This window comes from Mandrillus leucophaeus, unplaced genomic scaffold (genome assembly GCF_000951045.1).
Source record: "Mandrillus leucophaeus isolate KB7577 unplaced genomic scaffold, Mleu.le_1.0 Scaffold166, whole genome shotgun sequence".
Classification (NCBI taxonomy): domain Eukaryota; kingdom Metazoa; phylum Chordata; class Mammalia; order Primates; family Cercopithecidae; genus Mandrillus; species Mandrillus leucophaeus.
The window spans coordinates 2,625,818-2,649,660 of NW_012101654.1; the positions used below are offsets into that span (position 1 = coordinate 2,625,818).

Here is a 23,843-nt window from a genome sequence, read left to right on the forward strand (position 1 = left end):
AGTTCTGGGATTACCGGCGTGAGGCACTGCGCCTGGCCCGGCAGGCAAATTTTAAGAACCAGAATGCTGGCTGAAGGATGGGCTGGGGGGACTCAAAAGGGCAAAAAGGAAGAGTGGGGGTGCTGTCATGCTCATCTAGCTTGGTTAGGGCTGGAAGTAAGACAGTGGAGTGGAGGACAGAGAAAACATGAGAGCTATTTAAAAAATAGGATAAACAGCCTAGATGTGGAGTGTGAAGGAGAGAAGAGGGAAGGGTCAAGGATTTCTGGGCTGAAGGAGGCAGTGGGACTCCCAGCAGGTAGGACTGTGTCCCCCAAAACTATGTTCAAGTCCTAATGCCCAGTACCTGTGACCTTATTTGAAAATAGGGCCGGCCTTTGCAGATATCATCAAATTAAGATGAAGTCTTGCTGGAATAGGCCCTAAGTGGGCCCTAGGTCCAATGATTGGCATCCTTAGAAGAAAAGAAAATGTGGGCCCAAACACAGGGATAAAGGCCACGTGACAAGGGAGGCAGAGACTGGAGTGATGCATCCACAGGCTAAGGACCAGCATAGCCCGCCAGCAGCGCCTGAAACAGATCAGGTGAGGACGGATCCTTCCCCAGAGCCTTCAGGGAGAGCGTGGCCATAACACCACCTTGGTTTTGGACTTCCAGCCTTCACAACTGGGGGAGAATACATTTCTGCTGTTTCAAAGTCACCTACTTTGTGGTCGTTTGTTATGACAGCCCATGGAACTAGTCCAGGGACCTTCACTGAGATAGGAAAACACAGAAGTGTGAGGTTAAGAAAGAAAACTAGGTTTAAAGCACGTTGAGCCCAAGTAAGGAGCCTCCATACGGGAAATCTTTGGGTGGAAACGCGCGGAGGCCACTCGAGCCTGGAGCTTAGGAAATAATCGTGGCTGGAAATGGAGATCATGGAGGAATAAGGGGTGAGCTGGAGCTGGACTTGGGTAAGGCCATCCAGGGAGAACAGGGGGAGAGATGAGAAGACAGATGACGGGAACTTCTCCGAACAGTTCTGGGTGTTACAAACTTGACATCCACATCTGAGGGAAAGTGATGATGTCGTCAATAAGGCAATTCCAGCTGAGATACTGGTGAGTATATTTATCCTCTAAACACATTCAGCCTCCATTGTTTCACGTTTCTCTCCTAAGAGGAAACACCTACAATCCTTTCTCATGTCGTGCTTTCCTTAATAGTATTTCTTTTTTTATATATTAGGTAAAAGGCAAGAGGAAAACAACACAAACTGATCAGGAAAGAATATTCATTCGCCTCAAATACTGATTGAGTCCCTCCTTGACTGCAGCCAGGGTGATAGGCCCCAGCTACACTGTGGACAAGTGGACAGGTGCTGCACTGGGCAGCCGAGGGGCAGAGGTCGCATGTCCAGAGGCAGGTGGAAGAAGCCTGCAGTGGGAGTGGAGATAGGTAGCAGGTGAGTCAGGCGACCTCGGCAGGAGCCAGAACAAGTAGGGCCTTGTGCACAAGTCAGAGGTTCAGAGTAAGTTTTCCTAAGGGCAATGAGAAACCATGGAATGGTTTAAAGGGCAGGAGCAGTACAAGGAGATATTTGCATGTCAGAAGACTTAACATGTGAAAAGCAAAACTGAAAGGGGCAAAATGCATTGCAAGGACATCCTTTAGGGAGCTTTGGCTGCCATCCAGGGAAGAGATGATCAATCCCCGAGATTACGGACGAGGTAACTGGGATGGGACAGTCTGGGCAGCGTCTAGATTTCCAGGACGTGCACTTGATGGCAGGATAAGGTGCTGAGTTGGATTGGAGGAGGGAGGACATTAAGAGGTGAAGAATGTCAAAGTCTGGGGAGCCCAGGTGTTGTTTTTGAGCAGGAGCCGAGAGCAGGCTCCAAGGGAGGCGATGAGGTCACCCGTGCATGTGTTACAGGTGAAGTGCTTGTGGCACGATTAATGGGAGAAGCTGGCGAGCGAACAATTTGATAGTGGACGCCCTTTCTGGAGTTTGGAGAACTGGCAGTCTGCAAGGTTCCTGAGGTCCCCTAAGGAAAGCGTCTGGACTGAGAACAGAGGAGAGCCGACTTGAGATGAACGTGCACAAGGGCAGAGGAGCCTGCCCAGGGGACTGCGAAAGGACAGTGTCAGAGAGAAAGAGGCAGACGCAGCCCAAAGCGAGAGGACCCGAGGGAGAGGCCAGCCAAGCTGCACTGGGCTTGGCAGCGAGGAAGAGATTGGGAAAGAGCCTTTCCAGGGAAGTGGAGGAGGTGAAGGCGTGTTAGGAGGGATGCAGGAGGGAAGGTGGAAGTTGGGCTAGAAGTGAGAGGCTACAGCTGGAGGGGATACCCAGGAGAGAAAGCATCTTTGTAAGTGGGACAGATGTGAGCACGAGTGGGCTCCATGCTGGCGGGAGGGAGCCGTAGAGAGGAGGAGGTTGACGATAAGGAGCGGGGCTTCTAAGGCGAAGCGGAGGATGAGGGGCAGAGCACAGATGGGGCGATCTGCCTCAGATGGGGGAGGAAGGCCCTGCCATTGTCGACCCATTTGTCTGCCTTACGAATGGCCCCGTCTGCAACAGAGCAGTCTCTGCACGCCTGCCGGAGTCTCCTTCCTCTGGCATACTTGAGGAAAGCTGGGAGGAGTGCCGGATCGCATTTCCTCTTGCGTTGGTCCACGCTGCAACCCCCCACCTCTGAGGCCTTCACATCTGCTGTGCTCTCTGCTCTCTTCGCTGCTCATCTCCCTTGAGACGCAGGACAAATCTCATCTTCTGAAATTCGCTCTTCCCTCCCTGACGGCCTGGGGAGAGGGAGGGAGGGAACACACTTCTTCCTACTGTCCCGCCCAAAGCAGGTGTGAGGCCTGTCTTTTATTTCCCCCTAGACCCGTGAACCCAAGGCCACTGGTCACAGTGCAGTGATGAGGCACAGCACCCCTGTCTCGCACTATCCCAGTTTCAGGGAAGTCCTCACTGGCTCTTTCCTATGGCTGTGGAAAGACAATGGGGAAGACAGTTCAGTTTCCCAGGGCCGACTGTGTTGCTGATCGACACAAATGCCTTTCAAAGACTTCAGTGAGGGCCAGGTGCAGTGGCTCACGCCTGTAATCCCAGCACTTTGGGAGGCCGAGATGGGTGGATCACTTGAGGTCAAGAGTTCAAGACCAGCCTGGCCAACATATAGTGAAACCCCATCTGCACTAAAAATACAAAATTAGCTGGGCGTGGTGGCACACACCTATAGTCCCAGCCACTTGGGAAGCTGAAACAGGAGAATTGCTTGAACCTGGGAGGCGGAGGTTACAGTGAGCCGAGATCACACCACCACACTCCAGCCTGGGTGACAGCGCAAAACTCTGTCTCACAAAACAAACAAACAAACAAAACAAAAAAACTTCAGCAGCAGGCTGGCTCTTGCTGGGAGACTGGAAAGTTTTTAAAAAATCAGGACCCAATCCAGTTTTCTTTCAGAGAAAGAAACCAGATCCTTCTCCTCCAGGTCAGTCGTATGCCAGGAGGCTTGGCCCATTTCCCCTTGGTACCTCCACTCCGGTGGCCAACACCCCCTCATTTTCCTACCATTGGCTGACTTTACAGTCCTGCAGCAGTTACCTCCATTTCTTTCCCAATTGCCTTTTACACTTGAAAAGTCAAGACGTTTTCTGAAAGTAAAGAGCAGTCTCTAACAGAAATTCTGCACTCCTTCTTAGAACAATTGCTTCCAACAGTAGCCACCTTCTGTTTTCACAAATTTGCCACCAGCACAATTATAAAAGGGCAGGGTGGGGAGAGATGGGGAAGACTTGTCCTCCCATGCCTTCTATTTTCTCTACTGAGTAGGAGACAAGATCACTTGCTGAAAAGTAGGAGAAAGATGGAGAGTCATGTTTGAGGAGTGTGGAGACAGTCCTAAGTAACTGCTACTGGGAATGGAAGAGAGGATGAAATGAGGAAGGTTGGGGACCACGGTTTGCTAGTGACATTGTCTGCCCCAGATGAACTCAGCACCCAGGTCTACAGACTGGGAAGGTAAATTTAGCCAGAGTTAAGGTTCTTCTAAGCGGATGAACAGAAGGAAAATGGGAAACTGGAATTTAAGTTTTGGCAAGAGGGAAGTTGAAAAGCCGGCCCATGGAATGTAGCTGGATGTGTGAACTGGGACCCTTGATTTTGAATAATAGAAGCCAACCCATACTAGTATAAACAAAAAGGGAATTTAACTGCTGGTAACTGGGAAGCACAGGGGTGACAGGAGCTAGGGGCTCAGATGGCATCATCGGGCCTCTCAGTTCTCATTCCACCATCCAGCCTGGTGTTTCTCCATGGGCAGAATGAGGGAAGGCCATGGTCACAAGAACTCCCACTTGTATCACCCCAGGACAAAGCCACAGAAAATGATGTGTTCTGTCTCCCACTGTGGATGAAAAAAAATCCTGGGGGAAGACTCTGATCGGCCTGGCCTGGCTCACGTGATTACTCCAGGCTCGGAAGGTGGGCACTCAGGGGTGCAGCCCACAGGTCCTTAGGTTTCCAGTGGGGAAGAAGCTCTCCCATCACATCTTGAAGAAAGAGAATGCTGCTACTAGAAGCAGGCACCAGAAACAAACAACATCCACCCACTTCAAGAGAAGCAAATGAGGACAGAAGGAGGCTGAGAGATGGAAAGAAAGTAGAAAGCAAAGAGCCTGGTAATGGTTCCTGGTGGGGTGGGGTGGCCAAAAGTTCCACCGGCCTCTTAGGATGTGGCTTGGCTCCCATGGGTTTGGGTTGCTACGGGAGGTCTGGTCTCTGGTGGATGAAGGATGGTAGAGTTGCTGCAAAAGCAAAGACATTGGGATCCAATGGAGCCAGATTAGAATCTCAGGTATGATATTTACAGGCTACGGGCCTGAGACAAATCCTTCACTTCTCTGAGGCATCCATCCTTTATCTGCAGAAGGGAAATTAAAACAATTACATTATGGGATGATCAAGGGCATCAACCAAAATCAGATATTAAAATTCCTATAAGGTGTCTCAGTGCAAGCAACCAACAAATATTAGTGTCCCTCTCCACTTGAAAATTCCAATTGCCACGCCCATGAATTTCCTTCAAGTTCTGTTACATAATGACCTGCTAAAGGAGGCAAAAGCCGTGCTGTGCACCTAGTAAATTCTCAACAAATATTGAAGAGAATGATGAATGAATGAATGCATATAAAATGAGGCCTCTTTTAAACAGTCATCCCATCATTAACAGAAGACATATTGCTCTTTTAACTTGTGTTTTCTGTTGTTTTGGTGATGCCCGTCTTTAACACTGGAATAACTATACAGTGGCGTCCTTGTCTGATGAAATTATCCATTTCTGAAGGGTCAAGTTGCAGTACCTATCATCATGCTTTCTCTCCCCATTTTAGGCAATACTTTGCTATTCAAATGGGGAATGGCTAACTATCCAGTGAATTTCTCCTGCTGGTGCTGTTGCCAGCAGGTTGAGCCCAAAAGACTTTAGAGGCACTGCTGCTGCACCTGCAGTGGGATTAGCTGTCAGGGCAGCCTCCAGGGTGGTAGGAACAGCTGAGTGGTGCTCCGTATGCAGCTGCTCTCAGCAGTCAGGTTTATTCACAGGCTTCCCCAAGGTTCGGAGCTATGCTGAGCACTGATCACAGGTAAAGAGGCCAGTCCTCACCATTGTCAATGAGCCTGTTATCCAATTGGGAGTTAGATCAGATATTTTCCTGTATTAGTTTCCTGTTACTGCCATAACAAATAACAGCAAACTAGAGGCTTAAAACAATAGAAATGTATTGTTTCCCAGTTTTAGAGCTAGAAACTCAAAACCTCAAAACCAAGGTGTCAGCATGGCCATGCTCTCTCAGGAAGTGCTAGGGGAGGTTCCCTTCTTGCCTCATCCCAGCTTCAGGTGGTTGCCAGCAATCCTTAGCCATCCTGGTCCTCAAGCTGCATTACTTCAATCTCTGCCTCCCTCATCACTGTGAATCTATTTGTGTCCAAATTGCCGCCTTTCGGTATAAGGACACCAGTTACTGGGTTAGGACTTACTCCAATTCAATATGACTTCATCCTAATTTGATTACATCTGCAAATACCCTATTTCCAAATATCTTTTGGGAAGACAAAATTCAACCCATAGCACTTCCTAATGAATATTTCTTATATTCATGAAAAGACTGTAAGAGAGCAAGAACTAGATGCCACACTGGTGAAATTCATGTTAAATCCAGGGAAGAGAGAGTTACCTTGAGTGAGGCGAGGGAGTAGTAAATCTTGAATAATGGTTAGAAGTTAGATAGATATGAGGATAAGGATGTATTATCATCATAAGAACCACTTCTTGATCATCTACTCTGTATTAGACATTGTGCTGGATGCTTGGATGCTTTGAATACATGATCTCTAATCCCCTATTGTCTACAATCTATTAGAAAATGGATTCTGAAGATGTAACATGACTTTTTCGAAGTCACACAGCTGGATGGTGGTAAGGAAAATTTTTACCCAGGTCCAACTGATGCTAAAGCATTCTGGCTTAAAACCAAGTCCACTGCACTGCACAGGCTTCTAGGTGGCAACAGGGAGTGAAAATGTGATGTGAGTGCTATAAGTATGTTGTAGAGGATCGATATCACCTGTCTGGCCTGAATGACAGCCTCCTGCTGGGAGGGCAGCTGATGAGCTGGACAGGAAGTCAGAACCATGTGGTGAAGGCTTCCCTGTCACAATCCCTATCTAGGAGTTGCTAGAATAAGGGAGCCCTGGAAGTGAATTAGCAGGACAGTCCTGTTTCCAGCTGCCAGTCATGGGACAGGGGGTGGAAAATATGTGTGAGAAAAAAAATGTGTATTACTCAGATTGCACATTGAAGACAACTGCTGCAATTTCTCAAGCTTTCAACAAGGACAATAGAAAGAGCCAGCAGATGTATTCTGGTCCCATTTCTGGTACTGCATGGCCTTAGGCAAATCCCTTAGGCTTTCTGTGACTCAGTTTTCTCTTCTCCCAAAGGATGATAATGATGCCTGCCTGAGCCTCCTCGAGGTATCATTGGGAGAGCCACCAGGATAATGTGTTTGGAAGTATTACTGCGGACCTAAGAGCCTTGGCAAGACGCTGTTGGTGGCCGTCTTGAAGCACGGCCCTTCCCTGCAATTGCTTTAGAATTAATGAAAAAGACAAAAAGTTAATGTAAATGTCATTTTAAAAGACAAATAATGTAATTCGATTCGGGTGTTCTGGTTTTTTCCTGGGTGGTGGGGAAGGGTCTACGCAGACAATGGTATGTGTTCGAGTCACAGGGCCTGGGTTGGAATCTCACCTCCACCACTTGATAGTAGTGTGAAGGTCTCTGTCAGTCTCTTGTGTTCTGAGTTTAATCTTTCCTATGGGTAAAATGGGTGCAGTCAGTACACAGAGACTTCCCATAAAGATTAAATTCAATCCAGTATGTGAAGTACCTGATGTAACAGGTATTTGATTAATATCCACTGTTGTTATTATTATAGAACGGAATGAGTTTCCTTGTCTTATCATCCTCTTTTTCCAGGCACTAACAAGAAAAATCTACTTTGCTTGGGGGAAAAACAAAGGGTGAGTAAGCTATTCTCTCCTTTGGGCAAAATAAAGTCTGTCTTCAATAGTTTCCTTTGTGCAAATATTTGTTCTAGACTATTTCGTTTACTAACAATGGGGCTGTTCGGAATGTGTGGTTTTCATGAGTTTCAGAGAATCTTCTTTATTCCTCTTCTCTGAGTTTTATTTGGGCTATGACGTTCCAAGGGCCGGCTCTGAGGCCAGCCAGCCTGCAGACCTCTGGTGACAGGACCCCAGGGTCCCGCCTGGCTCTCTCTTCCACCCTCTTCTGGCTCGCTGAGCCGCCTGGTGAGTAAACCTCCTGCTCCGTCCCTGCTTGCTTCATTGCAAAATGAGGGTGGTAAAAACATTTACTAACCTCAACAGGATGTTGTGGCAATTAGTGGATAAATAATTATAGAGCACACTCACATGTAATGCTCCTGATAAAGCTACATTTATTTTTAGGAGCTCACAAAAGGAAGATTTTCCTTCTGAGCATCCAGCTGGTGACTCTTGGCATGGACTGTGATTTGACCTCTGTTGGGTGTGCCTCCATCTTCCTAGGGACAGAATTCTGAACATCCCAACTGGAGGCCCATTTCCCTAGAATGTAGCCTTCCAAGACCAGAATTCTCTCCTTTTCAGCAGCACTGAATGAATATAACAGAGTTGTCAGTTAAATTTTCCAGGACTCTCTGTTAAATTTGAATTTAAGACAAACAATAAATAATATTTTAGTATAAGGATGTCTCGCTTCTCTTAGTACTATTGCATGAATCATAATTATTCAAACAATTATTCATCATTTATCTGAAATTTAAATTTAACTGTACCTTTTCTCTTTCTTTCCTTCCTTCCTTCCTTCCTCCCTCCCTCTCTTTCCTTCCTTCCTTCCTTCTTTCCTTCTTTCTTTTCTTTCTTCTTTCTTTCTTTCTTTTCTTTCTTTCTTTCTTTCTTTTTCTCTCTCTCTTGCTCTCTATCTTTCCTTCCTTCCTTCCTCTTTCTTTCAATTTTTTGCAAAATCTGGCAAATCTAGGGGTCCACGATGTTGTGTAGCAACCTCTCAGGACCATGACATTTAGAAGAAACATAATATGTACCTTCAAGGAAGCACAAACTTGTTCTTGGTGTTAATGCATGACATGCAATTCTGCACCCAAATTATGTAACACTCCTCATTAAGGCAGAAGTCTTTGAATAGGACTGCTCCCCTAGTCCTGCCTTCTACAGTTGTGACTCTAATAGTCAGGTAGTGTCCATCCCATGTGCCTTTATGTAACAATATAGAGAGTGTTTCTTTAACTCTAGGACTTTGTGAAGATGAGAAAATGTTTGAGAAGGATTGAACCTCACACTCAGTAGCAGAATATTTGGTTGGACTTATACCATTCATGTTTTTCAAGGTGAAAAAAAAATAGTCAACAGCAGCAATTTCACATGTACAACTTATCCTTGCAAGCTCCCATTCCAGAAACCATTGCAGACACAAAGCAGGCTCTGCTGTCTGGTACCTGCACCTCCTCCGTCACCCAGCTGGATCTGCTTCTGGGTGACATGACCACCTGCTCTGTTAGGACATTTGCTCTGTTGGGGCATGTACTCTGCTAGAGTGCTTGCTTCCAGCATTATGCACTTAAGATGAGGTCTCAGTCTACGCTTATGTATTTTCCCAAGGTAGTGAATGTTTACGAATTGACTTCAATGGAAGGCCCTGGTTCTTACAAAATTCTCTGGAAAAGGATGATTGTGGAGATTAAGTTCTGGCAATAACTAAGTAGCTTAGTAAGACTAAAGCCTGACATAATAAGGGCAATTTTTTGAAAAATATTTTAAAATCCTAGAGAGTGAGCAGAAGCAGGTAGAAACTGGAGTGGAGTTTACTCTTGAAAGATGGGATATGGGAGTTTACAGCTTCTTTTATTTTTTATTTTTCTTGAGAGAACTTCCCTTACCACTATCCCCCTACAGGCAGAAAACATCAGCCTTACTGGCTTGAGGTAGATGTAATATGTACAACAACAGTATCACAAAGTGTGTGTGTGTGTGTGTGTGTGTGTGCATATGTGCACATGTGCAGTGTAGGGCATCAGAGTATGCCACCCCAAATTATGCCACTTTGGTGTAAAGATATTTTGAGCTAAAGGCAAATGAGAATCAACAGATGCAGAAAGAAGCCTTGTTGGAGCTTCCCTTATCTGACTATGAACAGAATATTCTGAAAAATAGGACTGCAATAAATCCCCTCTCCCAGGGGAGTTTTGTGGCCATGAAGGCAGAGTCAGCACCAAGATGGGTCCGCATGTAGACCTTACTAAAAAACCCTATCTACTGTTAGTTTCCCCCATATTTCTACCTTCTCACAGTTTGACACCCAGAAAAGCTGAAACTCTTTTGTCTTGTCACTTCTCTAAAATTTTATTGTTCTTTGTTAAGGTGAGAAATATGGCCAAGTTCTGACCACTCTTTTGAGTTACTCATGACTGAGTTCTCCTGTGTGTGTGCACACTGACCTGTTAATAAACTGTTTTTCTCTTGTTAATGTCTCTTGTCAGTTTAATTTCCAGAGCCCCAGATAGGGAACCTAGGAAGGGAGGGAGAAGATAAAGGTTTTATCCTCCCCCACAGAAGCATATGGAACTCTACTGCTATAAGGTTCTTATGAAGTATATCAAGCTGTACAATATTACCTCTAAAAGGATTGTGATAAAGTTGTGTATTGTAATCACTACAGTAACTACTAAAAAATGCAAAGAGGCAAAAATACTAAACGTTGTTATCTTTACAAATGTTAAGAAGATTTTATGTAGAAGAAAGTAGGGGCTGGGTGCGGTGGCTTACGCCTGTAATCCCAGCACTTTGGGAGGCCAAGGCGGGTGGATCACGAGGTCAGGAGGTCAAGATCAACCTGGCCAAGATGGTGAAACCCTGTCTCTACTAAAAAGACAAAAATTAACTGGGCATGGTGGCATGTGTCTGTCATCCCAGCTACTTGGGAGGCTGAGGCAGAGAACTGCCTAAACCCCAGAGGCGGAGGTTGCAGTGAGCCGAGATCGCGCCACTGCACTCAAGCCTGGCGACAGAGCGAGACTCCATCTCAAATAAACAAACAAAAAAAGGTAGGGAAGGGAAAATAGGGAAAATAAAAATAGATGAGAAAATAAGAAATAAGTATGAAGCCAGTAGACTTAAACCATATCAGACAAGCAAGATCTAATTATATGCTGTCTTCAAGAAAAGCATTTTAAACATAGACACACAAAAAGGATAAAAGCAAAAAGATGAAAAATGTTATTATGGAAATGATAAGCATAAGAAAACTGGTGTGGCTATATTACTTTTGGAGAAAATAGATAGCAAAGTAAGGAGTATTACTAAAGAGAAAGAGAAAGATTTTATAATTCCAAAAGGTCCAATACATCAGGAAGAAATAATAATATACAGTACTTCAAACTACCTGCAGCAAAAAATGAGAGAGATAAAGGAAGAAGAAGAAGCTCCCCAATCATGACTGGAGATTTTAACACCCTCCTCTTAGGAACTGATAGAACAACTAGAACAAGAAACATTATTATCAAGAAAATGGAAGCTATGAATGACACTATCAACCATCTTGACTTAATAGGTATTTATAAAACACCACATCTAACAAATGCAGAATAATCATTCTTAGCAAGTGCACATAAAACATTAACCACAGTAGAGCATGTCATACACATCTCAGTAAATTTTGAAAGACTAAAATTTTAAAGTATGTTCTCTGTGCACAAGTGAATTAAATTAGAAACCAATAAGATACCTAAAAAAGCATCAAGTATTTAAAATTAAACATTTTTCTAAATACCTCCTTTTTTTTTTTTCTTTTTTTGAGACAGAGTCTCGCTCTGTCGCCCAGGCTGGAGTACAGTGGCTCAATCTTGGCTCACTGCAACCTCTGCCTCCTGGGTTCAAGCAATTCTCCTGCCTCAGCCTCCCAAGCAGCTGGGATTACAGGTGCCTGCCACCATGCCTGGCTAATTTTTATATTTTTAGTAGAGAAGGGGTTTCACCATCTTGGCCAGGCGGGTGTTGAACTCCTGACCTCGGGATCCACCCACCTCAGCCTCCCAGAGTGCTGGGATTACAGGTGTGAGCCACCATGCCCAGCCAATAACTCCTTTATAAAGAACAAATCACAAGATAAATTAGAAAATACTTCAAACTGAACAATAATAAAAATACGACATATCAAAATTTATAGACCATAAATGAGTAGAGAAAAAAATTATAACTTTAAATGTTTACATTAGAAAGGCTTAATGTCAACTATCCAAGTAGTCACCTTTTTTTAAAAAATGAGTAATATAAACCCAAAGCAAGCAGAAGAAAAGAAATAAGTCAGAATTCAATGAAACAGAAAATAAAAACAGAGAAATATTTAAAGACAAATTTGATTCTTTGAAAAGGTTAATCAAATTAATAAACCCTAACAAGACTGGTCAAATAAAATAAAAGGGAAAAAATAATTTTTCAATATCATAAATGAGAGTATAGGATATCACTTCAGACCTTATAGTTATCAAAAGGAATTTTTTTTTTTTTTTTTTGATGGAATCTCACTCGGTCACCCAGGCTGGTGTGCAGTGACGCAATCTTGGCTCACTGCAACCTCTGCCTCCTGGGTTCAAGCAATTCTCCTGCCTCAGCCTCCCGAGTAGCTGGGATTACAGGTATGTACCACCACACCCAGCTAATTTTTGTATTTTTAGCAGAGATGGGGTTTTACCATGTTGGTCAGGCTGGTCTCAAACTCCTGACCTCAGGTGATTCTCCTGCCTCGGCCTCCCAAAGTGCTGGGATTACATGCATGAGCCACCATGCCCAGCTGGAAACATTATCAACAGCTTTATGTCAATAAATTTAACAATTTAAATGAAATTAGTAGATTCCTTGAAAAATACAACTTACAAAAACTAACACAGATGAAATTTTAAAAATCTGAATATCTCTATATCTACCAAAGAAATCAAATTCACACTCAAAAACTTTTCCTACGCAGTTTCTCTGGCAAATTAAACACTTAAGAAAGAAATATACCGTAGTGAACATTTAAGGAACATATTAAACATTTAAGGAAGAAATGATACCCATCTTACCCAACTCGTAGGAAATAGAAAAGAAAAGCATAGGCCAGACGTGGTGGCTCATGCCACTAAGTGCTTCAAAGGCTGGAACAGCTGATCCATTAAAATCCTGTGGTCTGATAAAAAGATCTATTGAAAACCTATAGCCTACATCATACTCAACGGTGATATACTGAACACTTGCCCCATAAGATCAGGAAAAATGTAGAGATGGCCATTCTCACCGTTTCTGTTAAACATTGTGCTGGAGATCTGTGGTGGTCATGAGAATACACTTTGTATACCTGCTACTAAAGAGAATGTAATTGACCAAGGGCCCCAGCCATTGAACTCTGAAATTGATTGGAGTCACAGGACTCTGGCTCAGTGATATTCCTTGCAGATATTCCTCATGCAACATAGCAGTCTAGAGTGATTCCAGTTACTTGTCCTTCCCTTTCTCCTCTACTTTCTCACATCAATGTCTGATGGCTCTTCCAGCTTGTGGGGCTCCCTCTGCATTTTGTATCCGATAGGCATTTTCCCCAATAAAATCCTTGTTTTTTTTAGGAGACAGACAGGGTCTCAGTCTGTCAGCCAGGCTAGAGTGCAGTGGCACAATCATAGCTCACTGCAGCCTTGATCTCCCGGGCTCAGGTGATCCTCCTCCCTCAGCCTCCCTAGTAGCTGGGATTACAGGCACATGCCACTACACCTGGCTAAATTTTTTAAAAAATTGTTTGATAGAGACCAGGCTTTGCTATGTTTCCCCGTCTGGTCTTGAACTCTTGGCCTCAAATAATCCTCCCACCTCAGCCTTTCAAAATGCTAGGATTATAGGCATGAGCCACCATGCCTGGCCAATCCTTGCATGTTTAATTCTGCCTTTGCATCTACTTCTTGGAGCATCTGACTAACCCAAGGTGCAGTAAAATGGTAAGTCAAGTGTAATAAGGCAAGAAAAGGAAACAAAAGACAAACAGATTGGGAAAAGGAAAGTAGAATGATTCCTATTTGTAGATAACAGTTTGTTTATATAGAAAATCCTAAACAATCTACACAACAAAAATTATTAGAACTCAGTAAAGATTTTAGCAAAGTCTCAGGATACAAGGTCAATATGTAACAATCAATTGCATTTTTATATACTAGCAGCAAACTATAGGACAATAAATTTTTAAATTTCATTTAAATCACAATAAAAAAACATAAAACACTTTGGGATAAATTTAACAAAAGATATGCAAAGACTTTGACCCTGAAAACTACAAAACATTGATACGAGACTGTGCCTGCTGAGTTTACAGCTCTCTGTGTCTCTAACCTGAGCTCTGCCTCCTATAACAGAGAGGTGTTAGAACTATCTCCACTTGCTTTAGTCTAATAAATGATCCCCATTCCATAAAACCATGAACAATCCGATATCATGACCTATCTCCACCCTGTGTATCAATTTGGGCTATAGGGTGCCCAGATGTTTGGTCAAATATTATTCTGGGTGTGTCTGTGATGGTGTTTTTGGGTGAGAATAACATCTGAACCAGTACACTAGGAAAGCAGATTGCCCACCCTGATGCGTTTGAGCCTCATTCAGTTGAAGGTCTTACTAGAAAAAAAAAGCTGACCCTCCCCTGAGTGAGAGAATTCCTTTGGCCTGACTGCCTTGGAAATGGAACATCAATTTTTTTCCTACCTTCAGATTCAAACTGAAACCATAGGCTTTTCCTGGGTCTCAAGTCTACCAGCCTTCGAACTGCAACTACACCATTGACTCCTGGTTCTCTGGCCTTTGGACTCAAACTGGAGTCACACCATCAGCTCTCCTGGGACCCCAGCTTGTCAGCTCACCCTGAGGATCTTGAGACTTAGCCTCTGTAATCACACAAGCCAATTCCTCATAATAATTCAATCTCTCTCTCTTTCTTTCTCCCCACCCCTGTGTATGTGGGTTTGTGTGTGTGTGTGTATTTGTGTGTACATACATACATATATATAGTACATATATATTTTTTCTGTCTCCTGGAGAACTCTGACCAATACACAGTCCCAAGCAGCAGCAGCTCAGAAAAGCTCAGGGCATCATTATGTCATAATTTCCTACCCAAGATGGTATAGGTTACATCAGCATTAGTCATTAATATCATCATTATGAATTCTGAGAATATGGGAAATATTCTATAATATTATAAATATATGATATAAATTAAATTCGTATAAATATTTGAATTCAAAAATAAATTAGATTTCACGAATAGAAAGCTAATTATCATTTTTATAACTTACCAACTCCTTACATATTCTTAAGCTATAAATTCTGTAGCATAATTGAATGACCCACGTTTTCATGAGACTTTAATATCTCCTGCAAATCCCAGCACAGTGCTGGATATAAGCAGTGTTCAATGAATCTTCATCAACTAGAATTGAGCCTATCGTTGTAACATTACAAAGTTAGGAAACATAAACCAACTGTAATAATCAGAAGTGATATTATTGAATGCTTATTATCCAACAAGTACATACTCAGCACCTTGTGTGGCTATCTCAGTCTTTACAACAATCTATGAATATTATTATTCCTACTATACAGATGAAGAAATTGATGATTAGCAAGGTTAAGTAACTTGTCCCAAGTTATACTGTTAGTAACAATAGAGAGAAGATACTAGAGATAAATCAGAAGCTCTTAATTTGGGGGTCTAGGGACACCAAGATGTTGTCAATAAGCTTTCGAGGGTCTGAAAAACTATTTAAATATAGATACTAATTTTTTTCAAGGGAAAAAGTCTGGAGGTTCTTTTAGAGGTTTATAAACCTTAGAAGATGAAAGTCATTGTCCAGCTACAGGATCATAAATCATTGAGCTAAGGCATCAACCATGAACTATGTCTGCATTGGCTTGTCTAGAAAGGTTCTCATATTTCATTATTCTCATTCAAAAGCTCTTATACTTGAAGCACCATTCTGAGGACGGTTAATTTCTTTTACAACTCAGAAAAATCAAAATTCTAAAAAGCTCTTCTAGAACTGGTTTTCCCAGCCCTTCTAGGTAGGGGAATGTTAGACCAAAACCCACTAAACATTATAGGGTGATGGAGTCATCCCTTATAATACAGATTTAAATAATCCTTCACTAAATATTGCTACATAAAGTTTTGTTGAAAGGTTCACAACATACAAATGTGCTTTGTTTTCCTAGAAAAACCCATTTTTCTGTAAATTAAGTTGTATGTTAAATGCTTTAAATAAGGTGGCATGGTATAGTGGATGGAGGCTATAGGATTGGAATCAGAAATCCTGGGTTCAAATTCTCACTTGGGCACTTAATAGCTGTATCACTGTGGGCAATTTACTTAATTCTCTGAGTTTCAATTTCCTCATCCTCAAAATGGGGATGAGAACATTTACTTTATAGGGCAACTGTAAAGAATAAACAAATAATTATGAAAAGGGCCTAATGATATACCTGGTACAAAAGAGGCTCTCAAAAAATTTGTTTTTACTTAAGATTTGTCAGTTATTTTCCAAAGTAATCACCCCTAGTTCACCTTTTATATAAATTTATATATTGCCACAACAGTTTTAGAAGCAGTACATTGTGGAACAGGGGTCAGCAAACTTCTTCTGTAAAGGGATGGCTAGTCAATATTATAGATTCAGGAGCCATAGGGTCTCTGTTAAAACACCCCAACTCTGCCATTATAGGGTGAAAGCAGTCAGAGACAATCCATGAATGAATGTGCTCCCCCCCACCGCCAGCCCTGTTTTCTGTATTCTCAACCTAAACCAGGGCAGTAATAGATAAGATAGGAGAGGTAGACTCGGCCCTTGGGAGCATTCACCTGGGAAGCTCTGGGATAACAGAGGAGACCTGGCACTGCTGGTGAGGCTCAGCTTTGACTCTATGACCAGGCCTTATCTCTGCAACCACAGCCCACCCCAGCCAGTTGTCCTAGCATCCCAGACAGCCTTGCCCTCCCTCTCATTCTGCTCTTGTGTTTGTCCTCCAGAAGTTGGGTGTAGGGTTCTGGGAGGAAACTCATTTGTCTTTCTGGTTCTCTGTTCTCTTCCTAAGTAGCAGGAAACAGAAGTAGCAGCAGCAGCTTTCAGAACTAAGTGCTTCAAAGGCTGGAACAGCTGAATCCATTAAAATCCTGTGGTCTGGTTCCTGTTTCGATCATCATTGTTGGAACGGTTTGGGAACCCACAGGATGAGAACAAATTTTGTTGGAGTCACTCTGATGCATTTTAGGGCTTCTGATTGTGGGTTTTTTAGTAAGATTGTTTTTGCTGTTTCAGTTTTGTTTATAAACAGATTGTATCGGAAAGTTTTTGAGTGAGCATCTGTCAGATTCTTGCAGTTCTAGCTTATGCCATTGAATACTTTGACATCGTGTATAATTTTTCGCCTCCCAAACTGCATGTGCAGGTTAAATTAATTCAGTGACTCTAAATTACTGATGATAGTCTTCTATTGCTATTGTCTGTTCCATTCAGAAGAAAGTTTTGTAGTCTTAGTACATACAATGGAAGTTATTTTTCCTAATAGCAAAGAATAAACTGTCTCTTTCTTTAAGCCAACTAGGCCCCTCTGCAACTATGCAATCAGCCTCCTATTTGAATTGGCTGAAAATGCCCGAAATCACCATAAGCCATAGCACCTAGGACAATGCCTAGTCCTTGGTAGGTTTTCAATAAATATATCTTGAATAAATAAATGAGAATCATGATTTTTCTTATGAGTATTTTTGAAAAGCTGTGCCCACCCTCCTCAACAAATACTTCTCTAGCACTTGGCAATGTGACACCTTTCTTCTCCTTGGCACAAACTGCAGGTGTTACAACAAAAATGTGGCAGGCTGTTAAGTCAGTCCAGAACAATTGGTAATTAGCCCACATTAGGGCAACACTTGATATTTCCAGCAGGACAAGTTCTTGCATTGCACGGGGGTAATGATTGTTTTTCCTCTTACCCCTTTCTCAGCTGGGATTCATTACCTCATCAACAAGTTACTAATTATATTAAAATTTCCAGTCAACATGAGGGATACCTATTGGTATGATTGTGAAGGAATCATTTAACAAGAGGTTTAGAAAAAAATAATCCAGCAGAAAGCTAACCCTATTGAAAACACTTGAACCCTGGAACATTTAATTGAGGTGATCTGGAAACACAAGAACAGCAAAACTCATTCATATTATTGCTTGTCTCTTTGTTTTGGAGTTCTGTGGGATCCAGTGCTTTCTAATTCAGTTATTTTACTTGTTAATTTATTTTTCTTATTCCCTCCCTCCCTCCCTCCCTTCCTTCCTTTTGAGACAGAGTCTCGCTCCGTCGCCATCCTGGAGTGCAATGGCACGATCTCAGCTCACTGCAATCTCTGCCTCCCGGGTTCAAGCGATTCTCCTGCCTCCGCCTCCTAGTAGCTGGCACTACGGCGCACGCCACCACGCCCAGCTAATTTTTGTATTTTTAGTAGAGATGGGTTTCACCATGTTGGCCAGGATGATCTCGATCTCTTGATCCTCGAGATCCGCCCGACTTGGCCTCCCAAAGTGCTGGGATTACAGGCGTGAGCCACTATGCCCGGCCTGTTTTTTTTATTTTTTGACAAAAATATATATATTTATCAGGTACACGATGTTGTTTTAATACATATATACAATGTAGACTGGCTAAATGAAACTAACATGTGCATTACTTCACATACTTCCCATTTTTGGGCGAAAACACAAAATCCACTCTCAGCATTTTTCAGAATACAATACATTTTCATTAACTAAAGTCACCATTTTGTACAATACATCTCTTAAGTATAATCCTCCTGTCTAGCTGGAATTTTGTATCCTTTGACCAACATTCTCCCCAACTGACCTCCCAACTCTCTCCCAACCCCTGGTCTTTCATATTATTGTGAACCCTTCAATGTTCAATGTTTTAAAAGACTATGTGTTAATTATTTAAAGTATTTAGTGTGTAATGTGTTTGTTTTGGCTTCAACCTTGCCCCAGTGATGCTCAGAACTTTGTAACTTCCAGCTATTGTTCATATATCCACCTCGTGCCAGCCTGATGATACCAGAATCGCTGGGTTTTTTGTTGTTTTTTGTTTTTGTTTTTGTTTTGAGACAGTCTCGTGCTGTTGCTCAGACTGGAATGCAGTGGCGCAATCTCACAGCTCACTGTAACTTCCACCTCCTGGGTTCAAGCAATTCTCCTGCTTCAGCCTCTCTAGTAGCTGGGATTACAGGCATGTGCCAGCATGCCCGGCTAATTTTTGTTTTTTGAGTAGAGACAGGGTTTCACCATGTTGGCCAGGCTGGTCTCAAACTCCTGACCTCCTGTGATCCACCCACCTTGGCCTCCCAAAGTGCTTGGATTACAGGTGTGAGCCAACGCACCCAGCCTTAGAATTACATTTGATAAATACCAAGTAGGAGGCATTTTATTGGCTTCAAAATAGAAGTTAATGTCTTCATAGCTGAGGAGCTCCATTTCTGAAACCCAAGGACCTTGGCTTTGGAGACATTCACGCTATGCCAAAGATATTCCCCATCCCTCCCAAATTTTTATTCATTCCCTTTCATTGTTTTGTGTATGTACCAACCTCCTCCCTCCAACCAGATCTTTTTTGTTCCCTCCAACTAGTATCTTCTTTTAAGCAACTGATATTCCTGGTCTTTTAAAAAAAGACAATATATATATAAGCTAAATACTAATTTTCTAAAGTAAGTCATTCAAAATATCTAGCTAATAGGATGCTAGAGAATGCTGGTCTTTTACAAAAAGCTAAGTTCCTTAGCAAGCAGGGCTTGGTCTTGCTCATGTTTGCACCCATCCTGCCTCAGCAACCCCAGCACCTTGCACAATTCGTCATGCACCTAGCAAGTCTGCAACAAATACCTATTAGATAAGAGAGAAGATGGACCATCAAGCAGTAGTACTTATTTTCTTGTGTGGCTTATAACCTGATTTGAAAGTATTTACAAAAATACTTTGAGGGGTGGCCCCATCAGGGAAATGACCACATGGCTCCAAGGGGTCTGCTTTGAAAACAGCCTCATGTGAAAACCTAAGACCTGGTATATTTGTTGGGGGACAAAAATGGTTTTCTTGTTTTGCAGACATTTGGCTTTATGAAATTATAGAATATTAAAAGTATATCTTGTTGGTCAACTAGGCCAAGCTTTCACATGAAGAAGCTGATATAGTTTGGCTGTGTCCCCACCCAAATTTCATCTTGAATTGTAGCTCCCATAATCCCCATGTGTCATGGGAGGGACCCGGTGGGAGGTAATTGAGTCATGGGGGTGGATTTCTCCCATGCTGTTCTCATGATAGTGAATAAGTCTCACAAGATCTGATGGTTTTATAAAGGGCAGTTCCCCTGCACATGCTCTCTTGCCTGCCACCACGTAAGACATGACTTTGCTCCTTCTTTGCCTTTTGCCATGATTGTGAGGCCTCCTCAGCCACGTGGAACTGTGAGTCCATTAAACCTCTTTCTCTTTGTAAAGTATCCAGTCTCAGGTATGTCTTTATTGGCAGCATGAAAACGGACTAATACAGAAGCTAAGGCTCAGACAACTTACAGAACTTATTCAAGTCATTAGTTCACAGTAAAGGCAAGACTAGAACCAAGTCTTCTTACTCCCTAAATCACTTGATATCAATAGTATTTTTTAAAACTACTACATTGCATTGTCTATAGAGACTGCTAAAAACAAACACCCAACATCTTTATCTTTTATTTATTTATTTTGACTAGGAAATTTTCTTGAAGAATTAGAGAAGTCTTATCTCTGATAGGCCGTTACATCTAAAGACTTATAATAAAAGAGGGCTTTGTTTTCTGACCCAGATAAGCTTAGCAAATATGAAATACATAAAACATAAAACTCTACTCATTCTCGAGTATCCTATTAGCTAGATGTTTTAAATGACTTACTTTTAAAAATTAGTATTTAGCTTATATTTACACTGTCTTTTTTAAAAAAACCAGGAATATGAGATGCTTAAAAAAAAGAGACTAGATTTCCCTAGATGCGAGGTGAGAATATTGTCCTGCTCAAACTTCCTCCACCAAAAAAGGAAAAGATTCGGAAGAGCAGAATTGAAAAACAACAACCCAAAAAAGTAGAAAAGTGAAAGGAAATAGATCCAGATGAATTTTAAAATAAAGTAAATTGATCAACAGAGACTAGAAACTGAACAATCATATGCAGTATGTGGACCTAGTTTAGATCCCATCAAACCAAATATAAAAATGAAATATGAAAACACATCTTGAGGCCGGGCACAGTAGCTCACGCCTGTAATCCCAGCACTTTGGGAGACCAAGGCAGGTGGATCACCTGAGGTCAGGAGTTCGAGACCAACCTGCTCAACATGGTGAAACCCCATCTCCACTAAAATTACAAAAATTAGCTAGGCATGGTGTAGTGTGCCTGTAGTCCCAGCTACTGGAGAAGCTTAGGCAGGAGAATGGCTTGAACCCGGGAGGCAGAGGTTGCAGTGAGCCAAGATTGCACCACTGCACTCCAGCCTGGGTGACAAAGAGAGACTGCATCTCAAAAAATAAAAAATTAAAACACATCTTAGGGATATTTTAGAAAACTTGAATGTGGATAGGGTATAAATAAAAAATTAAAACACATCTTAGGGATATTTTAGAAAACTTGAATGTGGATAGGGTATCAGATATTGTAAAAGAATTATGTTGTTAATTTTGTTAGGTATGATGATAGTATTATGATTATATAAGAAAATATCCTTATGTTTTTGAGATGTACAGTGATGTATTTAAACGTTAAGTGTCATGATGTCTGGGACTAGTTTTAAAATACTTCAGCAAAGGGGAACATAGATGAAACATGATGAAATATTAACTATTCTAAAATTAAAGTGATAATTTTATAGTAATTCATTATATTATTTCCTCTGCTTTTACACATAAAATTGTTATAAATTTTCATAGGAATAATACCAAAAGCACATTTGGTCAAAGGGAAAAGTCTTCCCAATTTAACCTAAGTACCATTTTAATGTTGGAACAGCGTCTGGGGTGGTATAACACTAAAAATACCTTTGACGTAGAAGTGCAAAGTTAGTCAGTTACTGGACAAAAGTTATACTTCTCATCTTCCTGTGGGTAAAAAATTTAAAATTTAAAACTATGAACAAAATCAGTATTTTATTTAAAGAGGAAGTGTGACTTGACAAATTGGCATTTTAGGAATAAAGGAAGTCAGAATCTGAAGTCACTCCCAGGAAGGATCCACATGAAATTACAGGGCAAGGAGCTCTGTCAGGATGCCTTGAACCCCAGTACTCTTTTTTTTTTTCTTAATTATTGTTCCTGTCTTCTTCAGTGCTTCCTTCAATATAAATATGCTTGCAATGCTGTTTCTTCGATAAATCTCACACATGGCATTTGCTTAAACTGCCAGTGGAATGGTGTTTGGACTATTAGTGAGGAGTATAGCTTTTTAAAATTTAAATTGGATCTGTAAAACCAAAGAAGAGAAGTGTGAGTCAGGATAGGCCAGGTTACGAAGTACAAGTTAACCTTGAGAATCTCAGTAGCTTTAAAGTCATCTCTCACAAAAACTCTACTGTTGGTCAGCAAAGCAGTGGGGGAAGATAGGGAGATAGATTGGGTGGGGAACCAGGCTATCAGAGAACCCATCTAGTGGCTGTGCCATCTGGAACTTGCCACAGCAGGACAAGAGAGACTCGGGCTTCTAGATAGTCACTTTTGCTCACTTTCCTCCGGCCAGAACTGGTCACAGGATCCCACCTAACTGCAAGGGGGCAAAGAAGTGTGGCCTCCTATATGTCAATGAAGGAAAAGAGAACCATGTTTTGGTGGGCACCCTGTTTACTTCATTGTCATTACATGCTGCGTAGATGTATTGATCATCCATCTATGCAAAAACTATTTGTTGAGTACCTATTACACACAGGCACTATTCTGGGTACTAATAATTCAGGGATTTAATTAAATGGCTGCACTCCATAAAGGTGAGTAAGTACATAGTAAGCTGAGCTCTTTTGTTGCTCACCAGAATAAAATATAAACTCAAAGGACAGAGATAAAAATCTGTTTGCTGATACACACATAATACATATCTAGAAGGTATTATATATTATAAATACTTTAAAATTTTTAAAATTACTATCAAAGATGATTATTGGAGCGTCCTAGCTGTGCTCCTACTGTGTAATCTCTGTAAGCCTCAGTGGCCTCCTTTATAAAATGGATAAAGGGATAATAATATGTAGCTTAGAGAATGGTTGCAAGAATTAAAAGAGATGATGCATGTAAAGGCCCACAGTACCTGGCACACAGCAAGTGCTCTGTAAATGTAAAACACACAAGTCATTTCTAATTGAAGTTAAATAATTTAAAATAACACAAACATTGAATTTAAATTGTTAGGAAGCATCCTTCCTTCCTGGCCCCCTGCCATCCATGTCTGGGAGCATAGTGTAGAGCACTGGAAAGAAAAAAACTAGAATTAACCGTGTGGTGTTAGATTTGGAATTGGAAGTATTGGTATGAATTCAGTTTTTAATATACACAATAGTAATAATATAAAGTATATGCCTTGACATATAGAGATTAAAAAATGAAAATAAATGTAAATGTCTGATACATATGTGGTTTTGTGTATCTGTGTGTGTAGATAGATACATCTATAGCTCTATTTTTATTTAAATAATAGATAGATATCTCTAACTCTTTCTGAGAGCAGTGATACCCATTAACAATGTGCACACCTAGAGTCTAGACCTTGGTTTCTAAATATCATTCTTTACTAAAAGGATTCCAAGAATCTTGGGGAAATGACTGATTCCAGGGTTGGGACAGGGAAAATACAAGTTGGGCCTAGAATATCTTTTTGTGCCAGAAAATAGAGAATGGCTCAATGAAGGACAGAAACATGTTAAAAGCGCATAGAAACCAGTCTGATGGGCCTCACACAGGACAAATCCAGGACAATTTGGCATCAAAGTAAGTAACTATAGTAAGGGATGATAGCTGACTAAATAAAATAGGAATCCAGAAGTTTATACTGATGCAATGAGATGCCACAATAAATAAGTGTGGGGAAAAGAAAGCTTTTCCTTACAGTGAAATGCTAACTAATAAATGTACAAGGGATGATGGAATTAGAAAATT

At 41.6% G+C, this 23,843-nt stretch overlaps 1 protein-coding gene across 1 annotated transcript in view; it reads left to right on the forward strand.

Annotated features, from left to right (window-relative positions):
- SNX9 (sorting nexin 9) overlaps positions 1–23,843 on the forward strand; it is a 290,347-nt gene that overhangs the window by 84,190 nt on the left and 182,314 nt on the right. Inside the window, exon 3 of the mRNA XM_011976425.1 lies at positions 7,531–7,574. Coding sequence (XP_011831815.1) covers positions 7,531–7,574 — 44 coding nt within the window. The remainder of the gene's footprint in view (positions 1–7,530; positions 7,575–23,843) is intronic.